This window comes from Saccharomyces mikatae, assembly GCF_947241705.1.
Source record: "Saccharomyces mikatae IFO 1815 strain IFO1815 genome assembly, chromosome: 8".
NCBI classification, from domain to species: Eukaryota; Fungi; Ascomycota; class Saccharomycetes; order Saccharomycetales; family Saccharomycetaceae; genus Saccharomyces; species Saccharomyces mikatae.
The window spans coordinates 324,814-349,462 of NC_079263.1; the positions used below are offsets into that span (position 1 = coordinate 324,814).

Consider the following 24,649-nt stretch of genomic DNA (forward strand, 5'->3'; position numbering starts at 1 on the left):
GCGTGTTTCAAACTCTATGACGAGACTAATTTCGAAGCATTCAATTTGCCTTTTCAAGCTGCATCTTGTAATTCCTTCAATGCTGAGGCTAAATCTTTTATGAGATCGTTAGCGGATTCACATCCCACAGACACTCTAATCAAAGTTTGATCGATATATGGATCCGTCATTGCTCTCCATTCAACAAGAGACTCAATTCCACCTAGTGAGGTTGCATGATGGAAATATTTTAACTTGAGAGGCAACTGCTTGCACTGCTCCTTCGTTTGTAAAGTGATTGCAAAGACGGGACCGTATCCACCCACTAGTTGCTTTTTGACGAATTCTTCTCTTTGCAAAGAAGAATGGTAAATCTTTTTCAGTACTTTGCCGAATTCAGATTGGTGATCTGACAAAAATTTTACCAACTTCGTTGCATTTTCTGATTGTTTAGTTATCCTCATTTCGTAGGTCCGTAGGGATCGTAACAACATGAAGCTTTCCAGATTTGCTACGTTCGTGCCCAAATAAATTCTATCGTCTTTCAATTGCCGAGATGTCTCTTCTTCTTTAACCACGAGGACACCACTTAATAAATCCGAGTGGCCACCAAAGTACTTAGTAGCAGAATACAAGACAATATCTGCTCCAAAATTCCATACATATTGCAGTGGCGGAGATGCAAATGTGGAATCCACTATGAGGAGGGCGCCTTTTGCATGAGCTCTATGGGCCAAACTCTCAATATCGGATGATGTACCATATGGGTTTACAGGAGTTTCTAAGTGGACAATGTCACCTTCAGAAGCGTATTTTTCAATATCTTCCAGGGGATATTGCTTGATGTCGTAATTACGGGACAAGATGTTTGCAATTGCTCGAACACCATGATAGCTCTGTCCGATAAAGATCCTCTTAGGATTATAGTGTACCATTGCCGCATAAAACGCAGCTAAACCAGAGGAATAAATGACTGCATATCCATCCAAGATCTCTGAAAATATGCTTTCCAATCTGGTGCTGTTTGGATGTGCTAGACGTGAATATATGGGTTTCTTTTCCATAAAGTCCAGGTTTTCACGCTCTGTCCATGGAACTAGATCGTCATCATCATAACGGAAGGTCGTAGAGACATTGATAGGCGGTGCGACGTCAGTAACTCGGTTATCTTTATCATCGCCATGAATCAAGGATGTTGACAAGTCGACCATTTTGCTTACTCTTTTCACACAATCTGCCTTTACATCAATACAGTCCATCACATTAAGAAAGTACCGATTGCAAGATGTTATCGACGAGTATATCACGTTTATATATCGCGTGTTGCATAAAGCCATTAAGCGATCGCATTTAAAGTTAAGCACTCAAAAAAATAGAAACCACAGTTGCGCTACCAAATAGAACTTACAAGGCCCCTTCCATAATTTCCAGTGAATGAAAAGAGCCCTCCAATCAGCACACATTAGAAACATTATAAAATGATCACTATACGTGTTTATATTACAGCAGCTGTAGTTCTTTCCAAATGATGATATAACGTAATCGTTGCGACAGACAACACCATTGCATAATTTCACGTGATAACTAGCCCTTTAACCTATGTATATAGCACAATGTAGTTCTTATCATGAAGAGAAGACTTTTCATTTCAAATTTATACTCAAACCGTAATATAGCCGCTCTCTGGCTTCTCAGATACTAGTCCTCTGGTCTCATTTTTTCTATTACTCTCTATTAATTCAGACCCTATCATGAGTTACTTAAGCATGGTGAAAAAAATAGGTTCACTAGCGAGAGAAGAAAAGGTCTTTTCTTTCTATAATAAAGGGGAGAAAAAAGTGCATTTATAAAGAACAAACAGGAAGAGTAAAGATAAAAGCTCAGCTTTTCTATGTTCAGGATACAACTGAGAACTATGTCTAGCAAAACAGCAAAAAGTGATTATCCAAAGGAGTTTGTCAGTTTCTTGAACAGCTCGCACTCTCCCTACCATGCAGTTCATAATATCAAGAAGCATTTGATGTCAAAAGGTTTTAAAGAAGTGAGTGAACGTGAATCATGGGCAGGTCATGTCGTACAAAAGGGTAAGTATTTTGTAACGAGAAACGGATCTTCCATTATTGCGTTTGTTGTTGGTGGTAAATGGAAACCTGGAAATCCCATCGCTATAACTGGTGCTCACACTGATTCTCCTGTACTAAGAATCAAACCTATTTCCAAGAGAGTTAATGAAAGGTATCTACAAGTGGGAGTGGAGTGTTATGGAGGCGCTATATGGCATTCATGGTTTGATAAGGATTTGGGCATTGCCGGAAGAGTTTTTGTAAGGGACACCAAAACAGGCAAGTCCATTTCTAAATTGGTAGATCTGGACAGACCATTACTAAAGATTCCTACTTTGGCTATTCATTTGGATAGAGACGTAAATCAGAAATTCGAGTTTAATAAAGAAACACAGCTGTTGCCGATTGGTGGTTTGCAAAGGGACAACACGAAATCGAAACCGGAAAAAGAGGTTGATAGAAATGGTTTCAGCTCCATCAAAACGATAGTGGAAAGGCATCACGAAGAACTTTTGGCACTAATCGCCAAGGAACTCGCCATTGATAAAGTGGATGACATTGAGGACTTCGAATTGATTCTTTACGATCACAATGCATCTACTCTTGGTGGTTTTAACGATGAATTCGTATTTTCTGGGAGATTGGATAATTTGACGTCTTGTTTCACATCAATGCACGGTTTGACATTGGCAGCTGACACGGAAATTGACCGAGAACCAGGTATTCGATTGATTGCATGTTTTGATCATGAGGAGATTGGTTCATCATCTGCTCAAGGTGCAGATTCTAACTTCTTGCCTAACATCTTAGAGAGATTGTCAATTTTAAAAGCGGACGGTTCAGATGAATCTAAGCCGTTATCGAATTCGTCAATATTGGAAACTTCTGCTAAGTCATTTTTCCTATCATCTGATGTTGCTCACGCAGTTCATCCGAACTATGCAAATAAATACGAAAGTCAACATAAACCTTTGTTGTGTAGTGGACCAGTAGTCAAGATCAACGCAAATCAACGTTATATGACCAATTCACCTGGCTTGGTCTTAGTGAAAAGATTAGCAGAGGCTGCGAAGGTCCCTCTGCAGTTGTTTGTTGTTGCTAACGACTCCCCATGCGGTTCTACCATTGGTCCTATTTTGGCCTCAAAAACTGGTATTAGAACCTTAGATTTAGGTAATCCCGTGCTGAGTATGCATTCTATTAGAGAAACTGCCGGTTCTGCCGATTTGGAATACCAAATTAAATTGTTCAAGGAATTCTTTGAACGTTATACTTCCATAGAATCGGAAATTGTTGTTTAAACTTCAATTTTTAGGTGACCCATAAATCGATATAGTGTTCTTCTTTTTCTGCACGTATAATAAGTAAATAAATAATCCTGTGATCTGATCTACATAAGCTTTCGCGGGGCCTTAAAAGAAAAGTAAAAGTTTTCAAATTCCATATGGTCAAATAAAGGAAGAAACAGATCTATTTTCTTAGTAAGTAACTCTAAAGAAAGCAGCAGATAGATCAATTTTGCATGTGTGAAAAGCTACACATATTCGCTAACTATTATATCACACGCAATAAAGAATGAGCGCAAACTTATCGATTGGTAATGAAATCAAAGATTCATTTAAGGAAACCCATAAATGGGTTCAAAATAACTTAAAATGGCTGAAGGACATTGAACAATTTTATCGTGAAAGAGCTAAATTAGAGAAAGAGTACAGTGAAAGATTATCTCGTTTATCGGTGGAGTACTTTAATAAGAAATCTTCAACATCGGTCCCTATCTCTGTTGGTGACACTCCTACCACTACGCCTGGGTCTGTTGAAGCTGCAGGTGTGGTCGCATGGAATGAGATCCTTTCTCAGACTGATATGATCTCCAAGGACCATAATCAGTTATCATCTGATTTTGAGAACCATGTAGCCAATCAATTGAGTGGATTGTTCACTAAGCTCGATATGACTTTAAGCAAGATAAATGGGTTTAACAATGACATGGTCAATAAAAAGGATAACATTTACCACGAGCTGGAAAAAGCCAAGAAGGACTACGACGAGGCTTGTTCTACTATGGAAATGGCAAGAAATAAATATACTAAAGCATCTAATGATAGAAATAAGAAGAAATTAAATGAAAAAGAAGTGGAAATGAACAAGTGCAAAAATGAGTACTTGATCAAAATCAATCAGGCAAATAGAACTAAGGACAAATACTATTTTCAGGATGTTCCTGAAGTGCTAGATCTTCTACAAGACGTAAATGAGGCAAAGACACTTTTCTTGAATGATCTATGGTTGAAGGCGACTTCTGTGGAAAAAGATCTAGGTACAAACGTTAGTAAGAGACTAAAAACTGCGGACTCTGTGGTGAAACAGAATAAACCCTCCCTGAACACAGCCATTTTTATTAAGCACAATTTAAAGAGCTGGAAAGAACCACGAGACTTTATCTATACACCATCACCAGTATGGCATGATGATGAAAAGTTTGCAGTTCCGACCCCACTTGAAGTCGAGGACTTGAGAATAAAGCTAGCAAAAGCAGAAAATGATTACAATTCATTGCAAGATAAAACTCAAAACGAGTTATCTAAACTATCCACTTTGAACAAGATAAAACACGAAATGAAAACTAACGAGGACAACGTCAGTGCTACTAAATTTTACGATACGTTGAAGGAATATCTAAACATTGTTTCACCTTTCACATCGCACGAGACGATGAAATTACAAGCTGAGGTTCAAATCGAAAGTATTCAAAACAATGTTCCTGAGGAATACGATTTGTCCACAGATAACATTGATCTTTCCAAGACAAAGAAGAAATCTGGAATATTCAGTAAACTAAAGTACAACATATTAAATGTCGATTCGAGGCCTTCAAGTAGTGGGAATACTGGGAATGGCAATGGGGGAGCCCTGCATATAACAAGTATTTTCAATACATCGAGAAGAACCAGGCTGGGCGTTGATGCTAACAACGCTGGTGAAGATACAGAGAATACTTCTATACGAACTACCGGTACCGGTAATACACTAAAAACGACACAAACTACCAGTGATGATGGCAGCAATAAAGTATTGTATGCATATGTGAAGCAGGATGATGACGAAATTAGTATTTCGCCAGGCGACAGAATTTCATTGGTTGCACGGGACACAGGTTCTGGATGGACCAAGATAAATAACGACAGCACTGGTGAATCAGGGCTTGTACCCACTACATATATTCGCATATCTACCACTGATACTGCTACAGCAAATAATAGAGGCCCCGCACCAGAAGTACCACCACCAAGAAGGAGCACGCTCCCTATCAGGACCTTAGAAGCTATGTACGCCTATGAAGCACAAGGAGATGATGAGATATCAATTGACGTGGGGGATGTAATTACTGTCATCAGAGGTGATGATGGTAGCGGATGGACATATGGTGAATGTGATGGGCTGAAAGGTCTATTTCCTACCAGTTACTGCAAATGAACGAATGAATGAATTAAAACTATTATTTTTTTTTTCTTTGGTCCTCACAACTCTGAGAAAGGTACGTTCTATGTTATATATTATGGTATATAGTATATAGCATATATTTTCACGTGATCAATCTACTAGGCGAACACCTAAATTGTTATTTAGGTCCATATCAATATCCATTTCGATGTCTGGTTCGTCTTCATTTTCGTTCTCGAATTCGGATTCGGATTCGGATTCCAAAGTGGTTTCCAGATCACAATTTGATCTACAGTTCGGACACATGAATTGAGGATAACTCATAATGACTAGCCTTCTCACACAGTGGAAATGCCAACTATGCGCACATGGTGATATGAAAATCGCTTGGCAAGGTTTTATTTTGTTCAGACAAATGGAGCAATCTTCTTGTTCTAAACCCGTAGTTAGTTTTTGTAAGTTTTTTATTCGACTTAGGGCTTCTTTATTAAATGCATTGGCCTTTAATTTCCAGGACTTATTTAACTCTATTTTCATCTTGACACAACGATATATCTCTTCCGTACCGCCACGAAAGTCCATACCCAATTGTATGATGTCGCCGTCATGTAAAGGATAGTCCTTAGAAGTGGTAGACGCCGAAGACAAACGTTGATGGTTCAAAAATGTTCCACTGGAAGACTTAACATCTTTTAAAAACCAATTTCCTTGGTCGTCAACTTTGAAACATCCATGAGTCCTGGATATCACTTTTGATTTGAACACTACGGGATGATATTGATCCGGGATTTTGGAAATTGCCTCCCTCACTCTTTCAGTGTATCTTCCGATGATTATTTGTGAGCCTGCACCCGCAGTTCTGATAATGGGGTCAAAGAAAAGGCCTTGGTTAGCAACAGAGGCGGAAGAAGTATCTATAAAGGGGGTCAGCCTGATGCTGAAAAGCCCGTGCTTGTCCATTCTGTGTTTCAAAGTAGGTTGGTCTATCCGTTCCGGCAGCGAGGTATTTGGTGGAAGATGTATGTCGAGCGAAAAGTCCGTCTGGTTCACTTGATTTGGAGGATATATGAAATGACGGATACTCTTTGTAGTACTCACGGCAGGGGTTGTATTCGTCTCCACAGTGGCTGCGGCTGTTGCTGCTGCTACCGCATTGCTATTGTCACTGCTGTTATTTGTCACGACTAATGAAGTAGCCGTACGCGAAGGCAAAATACCTAATCCATTGGTGACACCATTACTATTGCTGCTATTGTTAGGCGTATCGTTAATGGTGAGAGATATGGATATTGGTAGTCTGATAGGATTATTGAACTTAGCGTGATCCTGAGGAGCAGCGACAGCAGATGCAGCAGATACCGTTTGGTTGGGGGGCGACGAGGGGACAATATTAATAGACATCCAGGAATAACTACTACACACGATTTAAATGCACAGGAAATCGGCACTATAAAAAGAAAGTTCACAGCACACGAATGAGAAACGGGGCAGCGAGCAAAAAAGAGTCTGCGGTCTACAGTCGAACCATATACCGAGTACCTCTTCAAATAATATTGAATTTGTACGCTAATACTAACGCGTTTCTACTCCCATACAGGAGCCAAAGGTTACTGCTGATCCCAATGGTAGGTTTTATCAATTTTCTCATTCTCTTTGTGGGCCGTTAACAATGATATAATATGGCAAACCTGCTTAAAGAGATTGGGAAGACCCAACCCCACAGAGGCGGCAAACTACTACACCTTCCACACTCTCCAACAGATCGCAATGACCAAGGATACTAGCGATACCACCAATATCAACACCACGAAGATTATTGACAAAGATTCCCAACCATCTTCATCTTCAGTACCAGCGACCTCTAAAGGACCTGTCACTGACAGAACCAAAGTAAACTATGTACCTAAGAGCGACGACCCATCGTCATTTCAATACTACCCAGACGATCCGGAGAATCCGGTCAACAAGTATAAGTTTGCTTTAAAGGCGGACAGTCAGTACTATGACCCCTGTGAGGAGTCCTCTAAGCTTAGTTTTCAGTGCCTCGAGCGCAACGACTACGACCGCTCCAAATGTCAAGAATACTTTGACGCATACCGCGAATGCAAGAAGCAATGGCTGACCGCCAGAAGGAATAACAGGCAGCAATGGGAGTGAAACGATCTTTGTCTTAGGTTTATTCAGCCCATTTCCCTTTTCTATAGAAATGCACTTCGCGACGACAATTCACCCTAGTGCAATGTGAAAAACTAACTCGCAATGACATACAAATAAGCAAGCTAGATAGACTTGCAAGGAGTAAATAAAGAAAATTGTTGAATATATCTCTACATACTTGTACATACCGAACATAAGAAGCACTTATGGCCGAAAACTCGCTCTTCAGGTTTATCGCTAGAAACAAGGTGGCCATCCTAGCAACGGTCTCTGCGGGGACCGCTGCTGTGGGTGCTTATGTATATTACCAACAGCTCAAGCAGCAGCAGCAGCAGCATCTGAAGGGTTCAAAGGACCACCGGCGCCAGAGTGAAGCATCAACTAACCTTAAAGAAGACGAGGTGGGCTTGAAGAATAAAAGCAGCATTGCAAATGAGAATAAGAAGAAAAAGAACAAACGGAAAAGAAAGAATAGAGCGAAATCGGCGGAAGATTTCCAGTGTACTTTCCTACCCAATGGTGAACCTGATATCAGCCAGTTAAAAGGTCTGACGCTTTCTCAGAAACAGACATATGCCGTGCAATTGAAGAACAAAGGTAACCACTTCTTCACCACGAAAAATTTTACTGAGGCCATTAAGTACTACCAGTGTGCCATTGAGTTGGATCCGAATGACCCAGTGTTCTATTCCAACATATCTGCGTGCTACATTTCTACAGGCGACTTGAACAAAGTCTTGGAGTATACTACAAAGGCACTTGAGATAAAGCCCGATCATTCTAAAGCCCTGCTGAGACGCGCATCAGCCAACGAGTCACTGGGCAATTTTACTGATGCCATGTTTGATCTCTCTGTTTTGTCATTAAATGGCGACTTTGATGGCGCCTCCATTGAGCCTATGCTAGAAAGAAATTTGAACAAACAAGCAATGAAGGTATTAAACGAAAATTTATCGAAGGGTGACGGCAGGGGTTCGCAACTTTTACCTTCGAATACATCTTTAACCTCTTTCTTTGGAATTTTTGACCCTGATTTGGAAATTTCTAGGGTAAACAACAGTTCACACTTTGACACTGCATATGCTCTATTGTCGGATGCCTTGCAAAAACTATATTCAGCGACGAATGAAGGTTATTTAACAGCGGATAAACTTTTTACCAGTGCCACTGACGCGTATCATTCTCTACTTGCCAGTCAGGTTGATGGTCCTTTAAAAGAAAATGCTGCTTTGGCTTTCTGCTATACAGGTATTTTTCATTTTTTGAAGAATAACTTGTTAGGTGCTCAAGCTCTTTTACAAGAGTCTATTAACTTGCACCCAACACCAAATTCATACATATTTTTGGCATTGACCTTGGCCGATAAGGAAAACTCTCAAGAATTTTTCAAGTATTTCCAGAAGGCTATCGATCTGGATTCTGAGTACCCACCCACTTACTACCACCGTGGTCAAATGTATTTCATCTTACAAGATTACGTTAATGCCAAAGCAGATTTTCAAAAGGCTCAAAATTTATATCCGGAAAACATTTATCCCTATATTCAATTAGCCTGTTTGTTGTACAAGCAAGGTAAATTTACAGAATCTGAGGCTCTTTTCAATGAAACAAAGTTGAAGTTCCCCACTTTACCTGAAGTCCCTGCATTTTTCGCTGAAATCTTGACTGATAAGGGTGATTTCAGTACTGCTATCAAACAGTATGATATTGCTAAGAGGTTAGAAGAAGTACAAGAAAAAATACACGTAGGTATTGGACCGTTGATTGGTAAGGCCACTATCCTAGCAAGACAGTCTTCTCAAGATCCGACTCAACTGGATGAAGAGAAATTTAATACAGCCATTGCGCTGTTGACTAAAGCTTGCGAATTAGACCCAAGATCCGAACAAGCCAAGATTGGCTTAGCGCAATTGAAACTTCAAATGGAAAAAATTGACGACGCCATAGAGTTATTTCAGGATTCGGCAATTCTAGCAAGAACTATGGATGAAAAACTGCAAGCTACCACATTTGCGGAAGCTGCGAAGATACAAAAGCGTTTGAGAGCAGATCCAATCATTAGTGCAAAGATGGAAATGACACTAGCCAGTTATAGGGCCAAAGGAATGATCTAGAAGGGGTTGTAAATAGATATATGTATATATATAATTATACTTTAATATTTCATAAGGATTCTGCTAAAGCCAAATCTAACTCAATTCTTCTCTTCCAAATATTGTACTGATCGTCTGTAACTAAAATATTTGTGGTTTGGAGCATTGACCCTAATTTCCTAAAAATGATTTCGTTATACTTGATGCCATCGAAATCGTCATACCTTATCTGCAAATCTCTAAACCATTTCTCACCGACGATTAATTCTTTCACTAGTTTGACACATTCAATGACCTCATCAACTTTTGACGTCAGCATCAAACTGCACATTTTACTAATAATAAAATGATCGATACGTGGATCCTTACGCCTTCTTTCATTGAATACAATAAATGTGCAGTTTAATACCAACCCACACACTAATTGCCATGGGCAAACCAATCTTGTTGCGTTTATATTATACTCATCCACGATTTTATATGCCACTTCTCTTGGGAGTTCGAAATCGTTGCAAAGTCTAATTATCTCTTCAGTGGTCATCTTACAATATTTTTTTACTAACAAGGAATTTGGTATTCTACCTCTTTTCCTCAGAGTTTTTGCTGTCTTCAATTCTGATTTCGGTTTTTTGACTCTCTTGTTCTGTATGCTTTTCCTGCCCTTTCTTTCTTGTACATCTGATGTCTCTTCTTCACTTCCAGACTCACTTTCATGATTTTCATATTCATCAATATCTGTTTCACCGTTTCCAGAAATGCCCTTAGTACTATGATTTTTCAATGACACACATTTACTTCCTAATTCTTCGTCGTGAGTCTCTTCCTCCTCAAATGCTAATTTTCTTCTTGTAACAGGTGGTGCATCGTTTGTTTGCATAGGCGGCAGCACTGGTATTATCAACGAATCATTTTTTTCACTGTGCCCAATTTTAGTTGGTGTACCAAACAATTGTCTTCTCAAATCGTTAGGGTTAGATGAGGTAAATCTGTCACCGTTCTTCACTGGACTACGCTTACTCTTTTTGGGGCTCGGAGTCCAAGCAAATTGCTTCATAGGTGAAGAATTAGATAAACTTTGTCTGAAAAGGTTCATTAAATGCTTGGCCTTTTTCGGTTCTAAAGGAATACTGTCTAAGTAATAACAAAGATCTGGCATATGTTTTTCGTTCATCTTCTGTGATGCTATGTACGCACATATATGGCATCTGGCCACCTCCTCATCCTGTTTCAGCATCACCTTATTCAGTGAAGTGTTATATAAAATCGATGTTGCATTGGTCAATTTCTTTAAATATCCACTAGACCAGTCCGGTTTTTCTACAGGATCTAGTCGAAGAATTTCCGCAACACAATGTTGAACTTGTTGCATTGACATGCTGCTACTTGTTGATGTCAATTTGATGCGCTTTCATTGCTATTAGTATGACTTTTTTTGCCTTTTTAGATTTTATTTTTTTTTTTAATCTCGGTTTACTGCTTAACGTAAACAACGGTAAAGAATGAAGAAATACACAGTTTTATCACAAAGAGTAGGTTTTTCGCTAAAGAGAAACGTGAGAAGTCTATACAACAACCTTTTGTAATCCGAACACTCCCAAATATAAATTTTTATAGCCACTCGCATACTTTTATTATTCTGTCCTTCGTGCTGTTTCCACGTTATATTATTAAAAAGCTTCTTCTCATCGACTTCCTGTTCGCAGTCCTCTTCAACTTACAATAGAGCAGCCGCTAGCATAGAAGAGATCTCTTATTCGTGGATTCTTACAAGAGGAGTCTAAGTTTATAGAATGTCAGGTTACTATAGGAGAACACATCCATCTTCTGGTTCGTACAGACATTCACAGGAAAAACCTCAATATTCGCGTTCTGGTCAGTATCAGTACCCAACCGAACATTCTTACCAGCAATATCCTAGTCAATACAGTCAACGTCGACGCTATAACCACAGTGACGTTTCAAGGCGACGCTATAATGATGAACATTCACATAGTCCAACTAATGGCAGTTCGCGACATTCGTATTATGCTACTGAGAGCAGCGAAAGTGGCGCATACGTAAATAGTAACTCTGATATTGATAACCGGAGGGGGTTGTCCCAATCACGCTATTCAAATAACAATTCTCATATTGCACCATCTTCTACGAGCGAACGTCTTCGCACAGATTCTGCTTTGCTTCTGCAACAAAGACCACCTCCAGTTCTAAGGTACAACACAGATGTTTTGAAATCTAAATTTCATTATTTCGACCCCACAAAAGGCGAGTTCTTTAATAAAGACAAAATGTTTTCTTGGAAGGCTGCAGACAAAGAGTTTTCTGAAACAGGTTATTATGTAGTCAAAGAGTTACAAGATGGGCAATATAAATTTAAAGTAAAACATAGGCATCCAGAAATTAAAGCACTCGACCCTCGTAATGAAGACGGTATTCTAACTAATGGAAAAGTAGCGAGTCACAGAAAATGCAGGAAATCTCTAGTCCTACTACCTCGCATATCTTATGATAGGTACTCTTTAGGGCCTCCTCCTCCATGTGAAATAGTTGTTTATCCAGCACAAGATTCAACAACAACTAGTATTCAAGATATATCGATTAAAAACTATTTCAAAAAGTATGGAGAAATATCTCATTTTGAAGCTTTTAATGACCCTACTAGTGCTTTACCTTTGCATGTTTATCTTATAAAATATACTAGTTCTGATGGATCAATTAATGAGGCCGCCAAATCAGCTTTTAATGCTGTTAGGAAGCATGAATTATCAGGTTGCTTTATCATGGGCTTTAGATTTGAGGTGATTTTGAATAAGCATTCTATTTTGAATGATATCATCTCTAAGTTTGTTGAAATAAATGTTAAAAATTTACAAAAATTGCAAGAAAGTATGAAAAAAGCCAAAGACAAAGAAGCGGAAAAGGGAAAAGTAAAGGAAGCACAAGGTAAAGACATTAGTTTGCCCAAAGAACCTAAGGTGGATACCTTATCGCATTCTTCAGGACATGAAAAAAGAATTCCATATGATCTTTTGGGTGTAGTTAATAACAGGCCCGTTTTACATGTCTCCAAGATATTTGTTGCCAAACATAGATTTCGTATCGAGGACTTCAAATTCAAATTAAGAGGTTACAGATGTGCGAGATTTATTGATCATACAACCGGTATTTATATTGTTTTCGACGATATTGCGCATGCACAGACGTGTTCGAATGCAGAGTCGGGAAAGCTAACGATAATGTCTCGAAGTAGAAGGATTCCAATTTTAATAAAATTTCATCTGATTCTGCCTAGGTTCCAAAACAGAACTAGATTCAACAAATCCGGTTCATTACCAATTTCTGCACATGCACCTATAAAATACGAGTCCCGAGAAGAGTTTATTGGAGCTACAGCAAAACAAATACTGAAAGATTTAGAAAAAGCCTTGCATGTTGACATTAAGAAGAGATTGATAGGTCCCACAGTATTTGACACTTTGGACCATGCAAATTTTCCTGAATTATTGGCTAGAAGAGAAATAAACGAGAAAAAGAAAAAACAGGAGATAGCCTCCAAAATTGCAGAAGATGAATTAAAACGTAAAGAGGAAGTTAAAAGGGATTTTGATTTGTTTGGCTTGTATGGTGGCTATGCAAAGTCCAATAAAAGAAATTTGAAGAGGCGCAATTCGCTTACAATGGATCATAATTTGAAAAGGAAGAAGTTATCCAAGGGGATCAAACCAATGGCACATTTCTTGAATGAGGAAACCGATTCCAAGGAAAGCACTCCACTTAACGATAGCGGAATTTCTCGAGTATCAAAAGTGGAAGACGAAGAGGATGAAAATATGACATCTTCTTCTTCCTCTGAAGAAGAAGAAGAAGAAGTTACAGATAAGAAATTCAAAAGTGAGTCCGAGCCAACGACCCCTGAATCGGATCACCTTCAGGCTGTTAAATCATTGGTTTCTGATCAGAATGAATCGGCTGACCTATTGGATACTCCTTTGATGTATAAACCGACTGCCACTGAAATTCCTGAGCCTGTCTATCCACCTGAGGAATACGATTTGAAGTACAGTCAAGCTTTATCACCCTTGGACTTGCAAAATGCTATTAAAGATGAAGAAGATATACACATATTAAAGCAGTTGCTGAGCTCATATACTCCTACCGTTATCTCAAACACTGGTGCAATTTTGGAATATAAAACTTGGAAATCTCGCCGACAAGCACTTGAGGAACAAAAGGCTTCCGATTGGCAAATTGAACATAACGGGACTTCATTTGACAGTGAACTACAGCCAACTTGTTCTTTTAAGGCTGAAGGATTTAGAAAAATTGCGGATAAATTGAAGGTTAATTACTTGCCTCATCGTCGCAGGATTCACCAGCCATTAAATACTGTTAACATTCACAATGAAAAGAATGAATACACACCAGACCTTTCTCAGAGAGAAGAATCTTCCAACAAAGAACCTTCAGATTCAATTCCTCAGGAAGTTTCATCCTCAAGAGACAATAGGGCATCGAATAGGAGATTTCAGCAAGATATAGAGGCCCAGAAGGCTGCAATTGGTACAGAATCTGAGCTGCTATCGCTAAACCAATTAAATAAAAGAAAAAAGCCAGTCATGTTTGCTCGTTCCGCCATTCATAATTGGGGTTTATATGCATTAGACTCTATTGCAGCAAAAGAAATGATTATTGAGTACGTCGGTGAAAGAATCAGACAACCGGTTGCAGAAATGAGAGAAAGGAGGTATCTGAAGAATGGAATTGGTTCAAGTTATCTTTTTAGGGTTGACGAGAACACAGTTATTGATGCCACCAAGAAAGGTGGTATTGCCAGGTTTATTAACCATTGTTGTGATCCAAACTGTACGGCGAAGATTATAAAGGTTGGTGGAAGAAGGAGAATTGTTATTTATGCACTACGTGATATAGGTGCGAGTGAGGAATTGACATATGATTATAAATTTGAAAGAGAGAAAGATGATGAGGAAAGGCTTCCTTGTTTATGTGGCGCTCCTAACTGTAAAGGTTTCTTAAACTGAGATCGATACCTTTATATGTTCCAAAACTTTTAAAGCTAGCATTTCCTTACTTTTCAAAGGGGAAAATAATTAGTGAATTGTATATATTTTATAAGTAATCTAGATCATTACTTGACGATCAGTGCTTTTGTTAACGTTGTTTTTTAAAAATTTTGCGAAATGCATATTTTGTAGAGCATACAGAGATTTCGCGATGAGTTTACTTATAAAGAAATGCTTAAAAAGATCACTGCTAAATAATTGGATGATACAGAATATATGCGCAAGGAGAGGTAGAGGCCACCGATGAAGCCTATCTTCAGAGTACCGAAAACATTTTTGTTCATCTCTAGAGTATCTTTAAGACACTATAGTGCTGAGAATGCTCGACCAGAAATCTCAAAACTTAGAATTAGTTTTGACAAAGTTCCCGAATCAGATTGCGAAAGTACTGATGGCTCGTATTCAAGTAATGCAGATAATAGCCTTTTTCCACAACAGGAGAGAAATGTATCAACTACTAAGCACTTAAAAGCTTCTCTGCCTCCATCATTGCAATACGTGCGTGACTTGATGGATTTGTATAAAGATCATGTGGTTTTAACGCAAATGGGATCGTTCTATGAACTCTATTTTGAGCAAGCGATTAAGTATGCTCCTGAGTTGAATATATCACTTACCAATCGAGCTTACAGTCATGGCAGAGTTCCATTTGCTGGATTCCCTGTAAATCAATTAAGTAGACACTTAAAAATGCTCGTTAATAACTGTGGATACAGTGTAACTATTGCAGAGCAATTCAAAAAGAAGGATGTAGCAGATAATGAAGTTAATAAGTTTTATAGAAGAGTGACTAGGATTGTCACACCCGGTACTTTTATTGATGAAGCATTTGAAAATCTGAGAGAGAATACGTACCTACTGAACATTGAATTTCCTGAAAATTGCATGAGCCAAGTGGCAGATGTGAGTCTGAAAGTGGGTATATGTTGGTGCGATGTGAGTACTGGAGAAATATTCGTTCAACAGGTATACCTTAAAGACTTGGTTTCTGCCATAACAAGAATTCAACCTAAGGAGATTCTATTAGATGAAAGATTACTAGAGTTTCATATCGAATCAGGGGCCTGGTACCCAGAACTCGTTGAGCTTAAAAAATTTTTTATAAAGTACCAAAAAATGCCCAGTCAACACCGCACTATTGAGTCGTTTTATGGGCTGTTTAATTTGGGTGGAAAAGAAACAACAGATAGGCAACTGAGAATCCAATTTCAAACTTTCACTCAGAAAGAGCTGGCTGCCCTAAGAAACACGTTAATATACGTTAGTGAGCATCTGCCAGATTTCTCCATCAATTTTCAGATTCCTCAGAGACAGTTAGCTACCGCAATTATGCAAATTGATTCAAGAACTAGCACGGCACTTGAACTGCATTCTACTGTGAGGGACAACAATAAAAAAGGCTCTTTGTTATCATCTATTAGGAGGACAGTAACGCCTTCTGGAACGAGGCTTCTATCTCAATGGTTAAGTGGGCCTTCCCTCGATCTGAAAGAAATCAAAAGACGCCAGAAAATTGTAACATTTTTTAAAGACAATATTGATATTACTGAGGGACTACGCTTAATGTTGAGAAAAGTAAATGATCTATCTCGTATACTGCAGAAATTTAGTTTTGGAAGAGGTGAGGCACTGGAATTGGTTCAAATGGCGCACTCACTGCAGGTTTCAAGACAAATAAGAGAATTTTTACTGAATAACACTTCATTGATGAAGCCCACATTGAAGAGCCAAATTACACAGCTGACAGAACCTCTAGGCTTTGAGAAAAACTTGATTGATGATATCTTGAAGTTTTTAAATGAGGAGGAGCTAGTGAAATCACAAGATTCCAAACAGAGTGGGAATACGAATATAATGCTTGAGATAGAAATAAAAGACAGAAAAGTAAAAGAAAAAGATGAAGTGTATCAATTGACCAATTTTATTGTTAATCCTTCATTCAATAGCAAACTCAGGAAACTGCATGAAGCATACCAGAAAGTTTGGAGCAAAAAAAAAGAATTCAATGCTTCACTAAAAGACCTGTTTGTTGGTGAACTAGGTGCTAAAACTCTCGTTTTGAAAGAAAGACAAAATGGTGAGTACGCGCTTCATGTGACAGGAACAGCCACTAATTTAAAGAGAATTGATGAGTCGATTACTAAAAGGACTGAATACTACGGAAGCTGTTTCCATATTTTGCAAAAATCTAACCAAACACGATGGCTGAGTCACAAAATTTGGACAGATCTGGGGCATGAGTTAGAATTATTAATTCTAAAGATTAGGAACGAAGAGACCAACATTATTGACCTCTTCAAAAGAAAATTCATTGATAGAAGTAACGAAGTTAGACAAGTTGCAACTACATTGGGTTACCTTGACACCTTATCATCGTTTGCAGTTCTAGCTAATGAGAAAAATTTAGTCTGCCCTAAGGTGGATGAGAGCGACAAACTAGAAGTGGTGAATGGGAGACACCTGATGGTCGAAGAGGGCCTTTCCGCACGTTCTTTGGAGACATTCACAGCCAATAACTGCGAATTAGCAAAAGACAATTTATGGGTAATCACTGGACCAAATATGGGTGGTAAATCTACATTCTTGAGGCAGAATGCAATTATAGTAATTTTGGCACAAATTGGATGTTTTGTTCCATGCAGAAAGGCGCGTGTTGGTATTGTAGATAAGCTCTTTAGCAGAGTTGGTTCAGCAGATGATCTATACAATGAGATGAGTACGTTCATGGTTGAGATGATAGAAACATCGTTTATTCTGCAAGGGGCTACGAAACGATCTTTGGCTATTCTTGATGAGATTGGACGTGGCACTAGTGGCAAAGAAGGCATTAGCATCGCATATGCAACATTAAAGTATTTGATAGAAAATAACCAATGTAGAACGCTCTTTGCTACACATTTTGGCCAAGAATTGAAGCAAATCATCGATAACAAATGTGCGAAGGGTATGCGTGAAAAGATAAAGTTTTACCAAAGTGGAATCACAGATTTGGGTGGCAACAATTTCTGTTACAACCATAAGTTGAAACCAGGTATTTGCATGAAATCTGATGCCATTAGAGTGGCAGAATTGGCAGGATTTCCAATGGAAGCATTACAAGAAGCTCGAGAAATACTAGGCTAACTACTGAATATAATTTCTTGTATATAATATGAAATCTAATATAAGAAGCTGTAAAGTCAATTTCCTTACTCTCTTTTAGGGGAATAATTATAAAGGCATTCGAGGTCCAGCAAAAACGTTAGCTGTGCAAATTTCCGTAGTTTGTCGCGCGAATGACATTAACGGAAGCAAAAGAAAGATCGAACCTTGTAGTAAATAAGAATGTATATTCTAATGCAAAACAAAAAAAGTCACATTGAATCAAGCCTGTACATACCGCTCATTTCCAAGCTTGTGACCCCAAGAATAAATTTCTTTTCTCTTTTTTTCCATGAGTATCAGCCTTGAGCATACGCTCGGATTCAGAATAAAAGTCACAAATGTGTTGGACGTAATTACTGAAGGAAGATTGTATTCCTTCAATTCTTCCAACAACACCCTCACTATTCAAACAACGAAAAAGAATCAGTCTCCTCAAAATTTCAAGGTGATAAAGTGCACATTCATCAAGCATTTGGAAGTCATTGGTGATAAGCCTTCATTTAATTCATTCAAGAAGCAACAAATCAAACCCTCATATGTGAATGTGGAAAGAGTTGAGAAACTTTTAAGAGATAGTGTAATAACATCCAAAAAGAAAGAGCTCTTGAGAGGCAAAGGTGTGAGTGCAGAGGGTCAGTTTATTTTCGATCAAATCTTTAAGACCATAGGCGACACTAAATGGGTGGCCAAAGACATCATCATTCTTGATGACGTCAAGGTTCAAGCGCCATACAAGGTTGAAGACATCAAAGTGCTACATGAAGGCACTAACCAATCCATTACATTGATCCAAAGAATAGTAGAAAGAAGTTGGGCGCAATTAGAACAAGACAATGGTAGAAAAGGTGGATAAAATAATCAATTAAGAGAAACGAAAGTTATGTACGTTATATATTTGATAAATACTTCTATAAAGTCAATTACCATTGTCGAAACATCGAACTAATTGAGAACAGCTTTCATGGTTCAATCCAAGTGTTATATTGGACGAGTCTTTGCATAGATGTAATGTTTGGGTGTTTACCTTTGAATATTGATGCTATCTAGATGGATTTTCAGTAGGCTTGGACCATGACTAACCAACAACAGAAGTGATTTGAGATCGAAGAAATATAAACTGGCCCAACGATCCACCAAATTTTCCATTACTACTAATATTACGCATGTCTGAATTTTTGAACGAGAATCCTGATATACTAGAGGAGAACCAACTTCCTAGCAGAAAAGAAGATAATACTAAAGATCTTTTGCTAGGTGGTTTCAGCAAAGAAGCCACCCTGGAAAGGAGGAGGCTTTTGCTGAAAATAGACCATTCTTTAAAGTCTCAGGTACTGCAAGATATAGAGACTTTAGACAAGCTTCTTTCTATTGAAACTGCACCGGAAATGACTTCTGATGAAGAAAGTTTACTAGAAGAGACCGAGGAGGAATTCGTAGCAGGTCAAAGAAAGGAAGAAGAAGAGGCTGATGTTATTGATGCCCAGGAAATATATGATTTAATAGCTCATATTTCAGATCCCGAGCATCCCTTAAGTCTGGGACAGCTTTCTGTCGTAAATTTGGAAGACATTGAGGTTCATGATTCAGGTAATCAGGAAGAAATGGCGGAAGTGGTAATAAGAATAACACCAACAATAACGCATTGTTCTCTAGCAACTTTAATTGGTCTGGGGATACGAGTCAGACTGGAGAGATCTCTTCCTCCAAGATTTAGAATTACTATTTTGTTGAAGAAAGGTACTCATGATAGTGAGAATCAGGTAAATAAACAGTTAAATGATAAAGAGCGTGTAGCGGCGGCATGTGAGAATGAGCAATTGCTAGGTGTGGTTTCTAAAATGTTGGTAACTTGCAAATAAATGAGAAATTATAGCCTTTTTTTCTCTTATATACGAATCAGTTGATACCATCTAAATTTTGACTTTAGGTTTTCAATCTACAACACTTATAAAGTTATGGCTTTTATGTAGTATTTTCAAATCGAATATTTAACGTTTTTTCAGAAAGGCTGGTTGCTATTTTTCATTTAATTCTACAAGCGACTAGTTCACAGTTTACTTTGCCTCTTTTGTTGGGGTAAATTAAAATTTTAAACTCTTTGAATACGTCAAGGTCACTCTTTGCTTTAAAACACCTTCGTGTGGCAGTATTATAGTGTTTGCCCTATATCATTCTTAGTTTTACAAATGGCCTTATTTTTATGAAATATTTCACAAGCTGTCATATTGACGCGAGGATGTGCGCGAACTGGCTGGGCATACGTATATTTGTCGAGAAATTACATTGTGAATGAGAGAGCATCAAGATAGTACTACCAATAAAAGTGTTGAAAACAGAAACAAGTTAGGATATAAAATGGGATACTTTGTTCCTGATTCACACATTGAAAATCTAAAGTCATATAAGTATGTAAAGCGCCCAATGGTTGCATTGGTAGGCAGGGAGCAAAGAACTCAATATACTAACCTTCAACAATTTTTGTTTTCTCTCACAACAGATACCAAAGTGAAGATCGCTCGCTGGTGTCAAAGTATTTTTTGAAGCCGTTTTGGCAAAGATTTTGTACCATTTTTCCCACGTGGATGGCGCCTAATATCATTACATTATCAGGATTTGCATTTATTGTTACAAATGTGCTAACCGTGTTCTTTTACGACCCAAATCTTAACACTGATACGCCACACTGGACATATTTTTCTTACGCTTTAGGTGTGTTTCTATATCAAACTTTTGATGGATGTGATGGTGTGCATGCCCGTCGTATTAATCAGTCAGGACCATTGGGAGAGCTTTTCGACCATAGCATTGATGCTATCAACTCTACTCTTTCCATTTTTATTTTTGCTTCTGAGACTGGGATGGGATTCTCATATAGTCTAATGTTGTCCCAGTTTGCAATGCTGACGAATTTTTACTTGAGTACTTGGGAAGAATATCATACACACACATTATATTTAAGTGAGTTCTCTGGACCCGTCGAAGGAATTTTGATTGTCTGTGTTACGCTAATATTGACGGGTATATATGGAAAACAAGTAATCTGGCATACCTATTTGTTTACCATTAGAATTGGTGATAAAGTAATTGATGTGGACACTTTGGATGTTGTGTTCTCCTTAGCTGTCTTTGGTTTAGTTATGAATGCATTATCTGCGAAAAGGAATGTGGATAAGTATTACAGAAATAGCACCTCTTCGGCCAATAATATTGCTCAAATTGAACAAAATAGCGCTATAAAAGGTCTTTTGCCGTTCTTTGCGTATTACGCAAGTATCGCTTTACTGGTGTGGATGCAACCGAGTTTTATTTCTCTTGCTTTTATCCTTTCCATCGGCTTCACAGGAGCATTTACGGTCGGAAGAATAATTGTTTGCCATCTGACTAAGCAGAGTTTTCCTATGTTCAATGCACCTATGTTGATTCCTTTGTGCCAGATGGTTTTGTACAAGATATGTCAAAATGTTTGGAGAATTGAACCTGATAAAATTGTGTTTGCTCTGTCTTGGCTCGGCTTTGGCCTCTCCCTTGGCGTTCATATCATGTTCATGAATGACATTATTCATGAATTTACTAAGTTTCTAGATGTTTACGCTTTATCCATTAAACGCTCCAAGTTAACTTAAAAATCATGTTTGTTGTTTACGCTTCTCTCTTTTTTTTCTTATTAAACAAGGTACAAAGCACTCTATTGCTCCGTGAGATTATCAATCTCAACTTTGTGTAATAGATACCGTTATATTATAGAGTTATAGAATCCGTTCGATGTACATAGTGCTTCATTGCTGTTGCAGTATATGTAGTTTCACATTGTAACTTCCGCGGCTATTTGACGTTTTTTTGTCCAGTGCGGCTTAAAGGCCAAAGTGTCAGAAAATCGGCCATGCCGAATGACACAAAAGAGTGGCAACCGATATCTCAAGGTTCTCGAGGTCTATTCTATTCTGAACCGCCCAGCTTTCTAAAAAAGGTCACCAACAGTTGTCTTTTGTGTTGACGAGCCAAGGTCTGTTATAACTGTCCGCCGTTTTGTGTCACTATTAAAACAAAAAATAAAAGCTTAGTATACTTTCATTAAAGAGGACAACAGTAATATTAAAAGCGCTTAAAAATGAATGAAATGGAAAACACAGATCCAATTTTGGGGGATGACCTTATTTCTAAATATGAAAGGGAGTTGAGTACAGAACAGGAAGAGGACGCGCCTGTTATCCTCACGCAGTTGAATGAAGACGGTACCACTTCAAATTACTTCGACAAAAGGAAATTGAAAATTGCCCCTAGATCAACATTGCAGTTCAAAGTTGGACCTCCATTTGAATTGGTGAGGAATTATTGTCCAGTTGTAGAATCTCAGACTGGGAGAACACTGGATTTGCGGATTATTCCAAGAATTGACAGAGGATTTGATCACATTGATGAAGAATGGGTAGGTTATAAAAGGAATTACTTTACTTTAGTGTCGACATTTGAAACAACAAACTGTGATTTAGATACGTTTCTAAAAAGTAGTTTCGACCTCCAGATTGGAGATTCCACACTAGAAAATGAACCAAGAGTGCAGTATTTTGCTATCAAGATAAAAGCGAAGAACGATGATGATGAAACAGAAATTAATCTCGTTCAACACACTGCGAAACGTGATAAAGGTCCTCAATTTTGTCCTTCTGTATGTCCGTTGGTGCCATCTCCTTTACCAAAACATCAAATCATAAGGGAAGCCTCCAATGTTCGAAATATCACTAAAATGAAGAAATATGATTCTACATTTTATTTGCATAGAGACCATGTCAATAATGAGGAATATGGGGTGGACTCTTTACTATTGTCCTATCCAGAAGATTCTATTCAAAAAGTCGCCCGTTATGAAAGAGTTCAGTTCGCTTCGTCCATCAGCGTGAAGAAGCCATCCCAACAGAACAAGCATTTTAGCTTACACGTAATTTTAGGTGCCGTTGTAGATCCAGATACCTTTTGTGATGTAAGGCCAGGAATTTCTTACGATGAAATAGCTTTAAAAAATGGTTCAAAGGGTATATTTGTGTATTTGCAAGAAATGAAAACGCCGCCTCTCATTATTAGGGGAAGATCACCTTCTAATTATGCGTCATCTCAACGAATAACTGTGAGAACTCCGTCTAGCGTCAATTCTTCTCAAAACAGCACCAAAAGAAAAATGCCATCAACACCACAGCCACTCAAGGAAAGTTGTTTAAATGCGAGACCTGCGAAGAGGCGATCTAAAGTGACATTAGATGGAACGAATCCTGGTATGTCCATCTCACCGGTCAAGTTACGACAATCGACACCAATGGAAGCTTCGAAGGAAAACGACGATCCTTTTTTTAGGCCAAAAAGAAGGGTGGAGACTCTTGAACACATTGAAAACAAACTAGGTGCTTTGAAAAACCAATGTCCAGATTCCTCTTTGAAATATCCAAGCTCATCTTCAAGAGGTGTAGAAGGGGCCTTGGAGAGGGAGGATTTGGTTTATTCGGGTGGTTTTTCCGTTAGCATGAAGCAAATCGAACTAAAACCAGCGCACTCATTTGAGCATGAAAACATATTAAAAATAGGCTCGTTAGCATTTAAGAAAATCAATGAATTACCACATGATAATTATGATATTACGAAGGAAAAAAAGTTTAATGAACAGAATTATTCAAGGGCGGAGATATGCTCACGATCTGAATGCAAAACCAGTTACGGAAATGAACTTTCTCTTCCGAATATTTCTTTTTCCATACTACCCAACTCAGCAGAAAATTTCCACTTGGAAACCGCACTTTTTCCAGCCATGGAAGAGGATGTACCAAGGACATTTTCAAGAATGTTAGAAACAGGTTCTTTTCAAAATTACTATCAAAAAATGGAAGTAGAAAACGTAGATCGATCATATTCTAAAGGTATTAAGTTAGTTGCAAGTGGCACTCTACCATCTGGTATATTCAATAAGGAAGAATTATTTGAAGAGGATAGTTTTTATAAGCATTAAATAAATTAATGATTCTAAATTTTTGTCAAAATTAGCAGTTTTTTTTCTTTAAAAAAAAAAAAGTTTGCGAATTCTGTGGATCGAACACAGGACCTCCAGATGTCTTGACCGAAGTTTTTCTTCAGTCTGGCACTCTCCCAACTGAGCTAAATCCGCTAAGAACTTGATGAATTTTTCATGGTTGAAATCATATAGGACACGTTAGCAGAATTGTGTAGAATTGCAGATTCCCTTTTATGGATTCCTATATCCTCGAGGAGAACTTCTAGTATATCTACATACCTAATATTATTGCCTTTATCAACAATGGAATCCCAACAATCATCTCAAAATTCGCCAATCTCTCAATTATTATCATCGTTTTATATGTTGTTATTCATTTATCCTATTACATTATCAATCCTTGCGCTTCAGCTTCCACTAATTTAGATGACTATTTCCCATTATTTGCGTCATCTTCTAACACCATATATGATAATATACTGGTGACGTAAATATTAGTTCGTAGATGATAGTTGATTTATATTACAACAAAGTGGTCATCCTAAACATGATTAATATAGTAATGAGGAAACTATTTACTATAGGCCCAATGCAACGACACGTATCCTGGTATATATAAGTGTCAAGTGAATCGTTTAATTGATAAATCTTAACTTTACTGCGCCCACAGTATTTCGTAGTCACTTATCATTCTCC

At 38.1% G+C, this 24,649-nt stretch overlaps 13 protein-coding genes and 1 non-coding gene across 14 annotated transcripts; 10 read left to right on the top strand and 4 right to left on the bottom strand.

The window, feature by feature from the left end:
- Positions 1 to 53: 53 nt before the first annotated feature.
- Positions 54 to 1,190, bottom strand: SMKI08G1550 (putative cystathionine beta-lyase; the record flags this gene model as incomplete). Its single annotated transcript, XM_056222965.1, has 1 exon — positions 54 to 1,190. The coding sequence occupies one exon, from the start codon at positions 1,188 to 1,190 to the stop codon at positions 54 to 56; it is 1,137 nt and encodes a 378-aa protein (XP_056082603.1).
- Positions 1,191 to 1,870: 680 nt separating this feature from the next.
- APE4 (aspartyl aminopeptidase) lies at positions 1,871 to 3,343 on the top strand (the record flags this gene model as incomplete). The annotated part of the gene is made up of 1 exon (XM_056222966.1): positions 1,871 to 3,343. One exon carries the CDS (start codon positions 1,871 to 1,873, stop codon positions 3,341 to 3,343), a length of 1,473 nt encoding a protein of 490 aa, XP_056082604.1.
- A 274-nt stretch (positions 3,344 to 3,617) lies between these two features.
- BZZ1 (Bzz1p) lies at positions 3,618 to 5,519 on the top strand (the record flags this gene model as incomplete). The annotated part of the gene is made up of 1 exon (XM_056222967.1): positions 3,618 to 5,519. The coding sequence occupies one exon, from the start codon at positions 3,618 to 3,620 to the stop codon at positions 5,517 to 5,519; it is 1,902 nt and encodes a 633-aa protein (XP_056082605.1).
- A 117-nt stretch (positions 5,520 to 5,636) lies between these two features.
- DMA1 (ubiquitin-conjugating protein DMA1) lies at positions 5,637 to 6,887 on the bottom strand (the record flags this gene model as incomplete). Its single annotated transcript, XM_056222968.1, has 1 exon — positions 5,637 to 6,887. The coding sequence occupies one exon, from the start codon at positions 6,885 to 6,887 to the stop codon at positions 5,637 to 5,639; it is 1,251 nt and encodes a 416-aa protein (XP_056082606.1).
- Positions 6,888 to 7,253: 366 nt separating this feature from the next.
- COX23 (Cox23p) lies at positions 7,254 to 7,643 on the top strand (the record flags this gene model as incomplete). Its single annotated transcript, XM_056222969.1, has 1 exon — positions 7,254 to 7,643. One exon carries the CDS (start codon positions 7,254 to 7,256, stop codon positions 7,641 to 7,643), a length of 390 nt encoding a protein of 129 aa, XP_056082607.1.
- Positions 7,644 to 7,849: 206 nt separating this feature from the next.
- On the top strand, positions 7,850 to 9,757 carry TOM71 (protein channel TOM71; the record flags this gene model as incomplete). The annotated part of the gene is made up of 1 exon (XM_056222970.1): positions 7,850 to 9,757. One exon carries the CDS (start codon positions 7,850 to 7,852, stop codon positions 9,755 to 9,757), a length of 1,908 nt encoding a protein of 635 aa, XP_056082608.1.
- Positions 9,758 to 9,806: 49 nt separating this feature from the next.
- On the bottom strand, positions 9,807 to 11,111 carry ORC6 (origin recognition complex subunit 6; the record flags this gene model as incomplete). Its single annotated transcript, XM_056222971.1, has 1 exon — positions 9,807 to 11,111. One exon carries the CDS (start codon positions 11,109 to 11,111, stop codon positions 9,807 to 9,809), a length of 1,305 nt encoding a protein of 434 aa, XP_056082609.1.
- A 415-nt stretch (positions 11,112 to 11,526) lies between these two features.
- On the top strand, positions 11,527 to 14,772 carry SET1 (histone methyltransferase SET1; the record flags this gene model as incomplete). Its single annotated transcript, XM_056222972.1, has 1 exon — positions 11,527 to 14,772. One exon carries the CDS (start codon positions 11,527 to 11,529, stop codon positions 14,770 to 14,772), a length of 3,246 nt encoding a protein of 1,081 aa, XP_056082610.1.
- A 285-nt stretch (positions 14,773 to 15,057) lies between these two features.
- On the top strand, positions 15,058 to 17,937 carry MSH1 (mismatch repair ATPase MSH1; the record flags this gene model as incomplete). Its single annotated transcript, XM_056222973.1, has 1 exon — positions 15,058 to 17,937. One exon carries the CDS (start codon positions 15,058 to 15,060, stop codon positions 17,935 to 17,937), a length of 2,880 nt encoding a protein of 959 aa, XP_056082611.1.
- Positions 17,938 to 18,247: 310 nt separating this feature from the next.
- Positions 18,248 to 18,811, top strand: LSM12 (Lsm12p; the record flags this gene model as incomplete). The annotated part of the gene is made up of 1 exon (XM_056222974.1): positions 18,248 to 18,811. The coding sequence occupies one exon, from the start codon at positions 18,248 to 18,250 to the stop codon at positions 18,809 to 18,811; it is 564 nt and encodes a 187-aa protein (XP_056082612.1).
- Positions 18,812 to 19,121: 310 nt separating this feature from the next.
- Positions 19,122 to 19,817, top strand: CIA2 (iron-sulfur cluster assembly protein CIA2; the record flags this gene model as incomplete). The annotated part of the gene is made up of 1 exon (XM_056222976.1): positions 19,122 to 19,817. The coding sequence occupies one exon, from the start codon at positions 19,122 to 19,124 to the stop codon at positions 19,815 to 19,817; it is 696 nt and encodes a 231-aa protein (XP_056082613.1).
- Positions 19,818 to 20,313: 496 nt separating this feature from the next.
- Positions 20,314 to 21,581, top strand: EPT1 (bifunctional diacylglycerol cholinephosphotransferase/ethanolaminephosphotransferase; the record flags this gene model as incomplete). Its single annotated transcript, XM_056222977.1, has 2 exons — positions 20,314 to 20,363; positions 20,456 to 21,581. The coding sequence occupies 2 exons, from the start codon at positions 20,314 to 20,316 to the stop codon at positions 21,579 to 21,581; spliced, it is 1,176 nt and encodes a 391-aa protein (XP_056082614.1).
- Positions 21,582 to 22,066: 485 nt separating this feature from the next.
- Positions 22,067 to 23,950, top strand: NDT80 (transcription factor NDT80; the record flags this gene model as incomplete). Its single annotated transcript, XM_056222978.1, has 1 exon — positions 22,067 to 23,950. One exon carries the CDS (start codon positions 22,067 to 22,069, stop codon positions 23,948 to 23,950), a length of 1,884 nt encoding a protein of 627 aa, XP_056082615.1.
- Positions 23,951 to 24,015: 65 nt separating this feature from the next.
- Smki_8.trna8F lies at positions 24,016 to 24,106 on the bottom strand. Its single transcript is given in 2 exon segments — positions 24,016 to 24,051; positions 24,070 to 24,106. It is a non-coding gene; the product is annotated as a tRNA-Phe (tRNA).
- Positions 24,107 to 24,649: the final 543 nt, after the last annotated feature.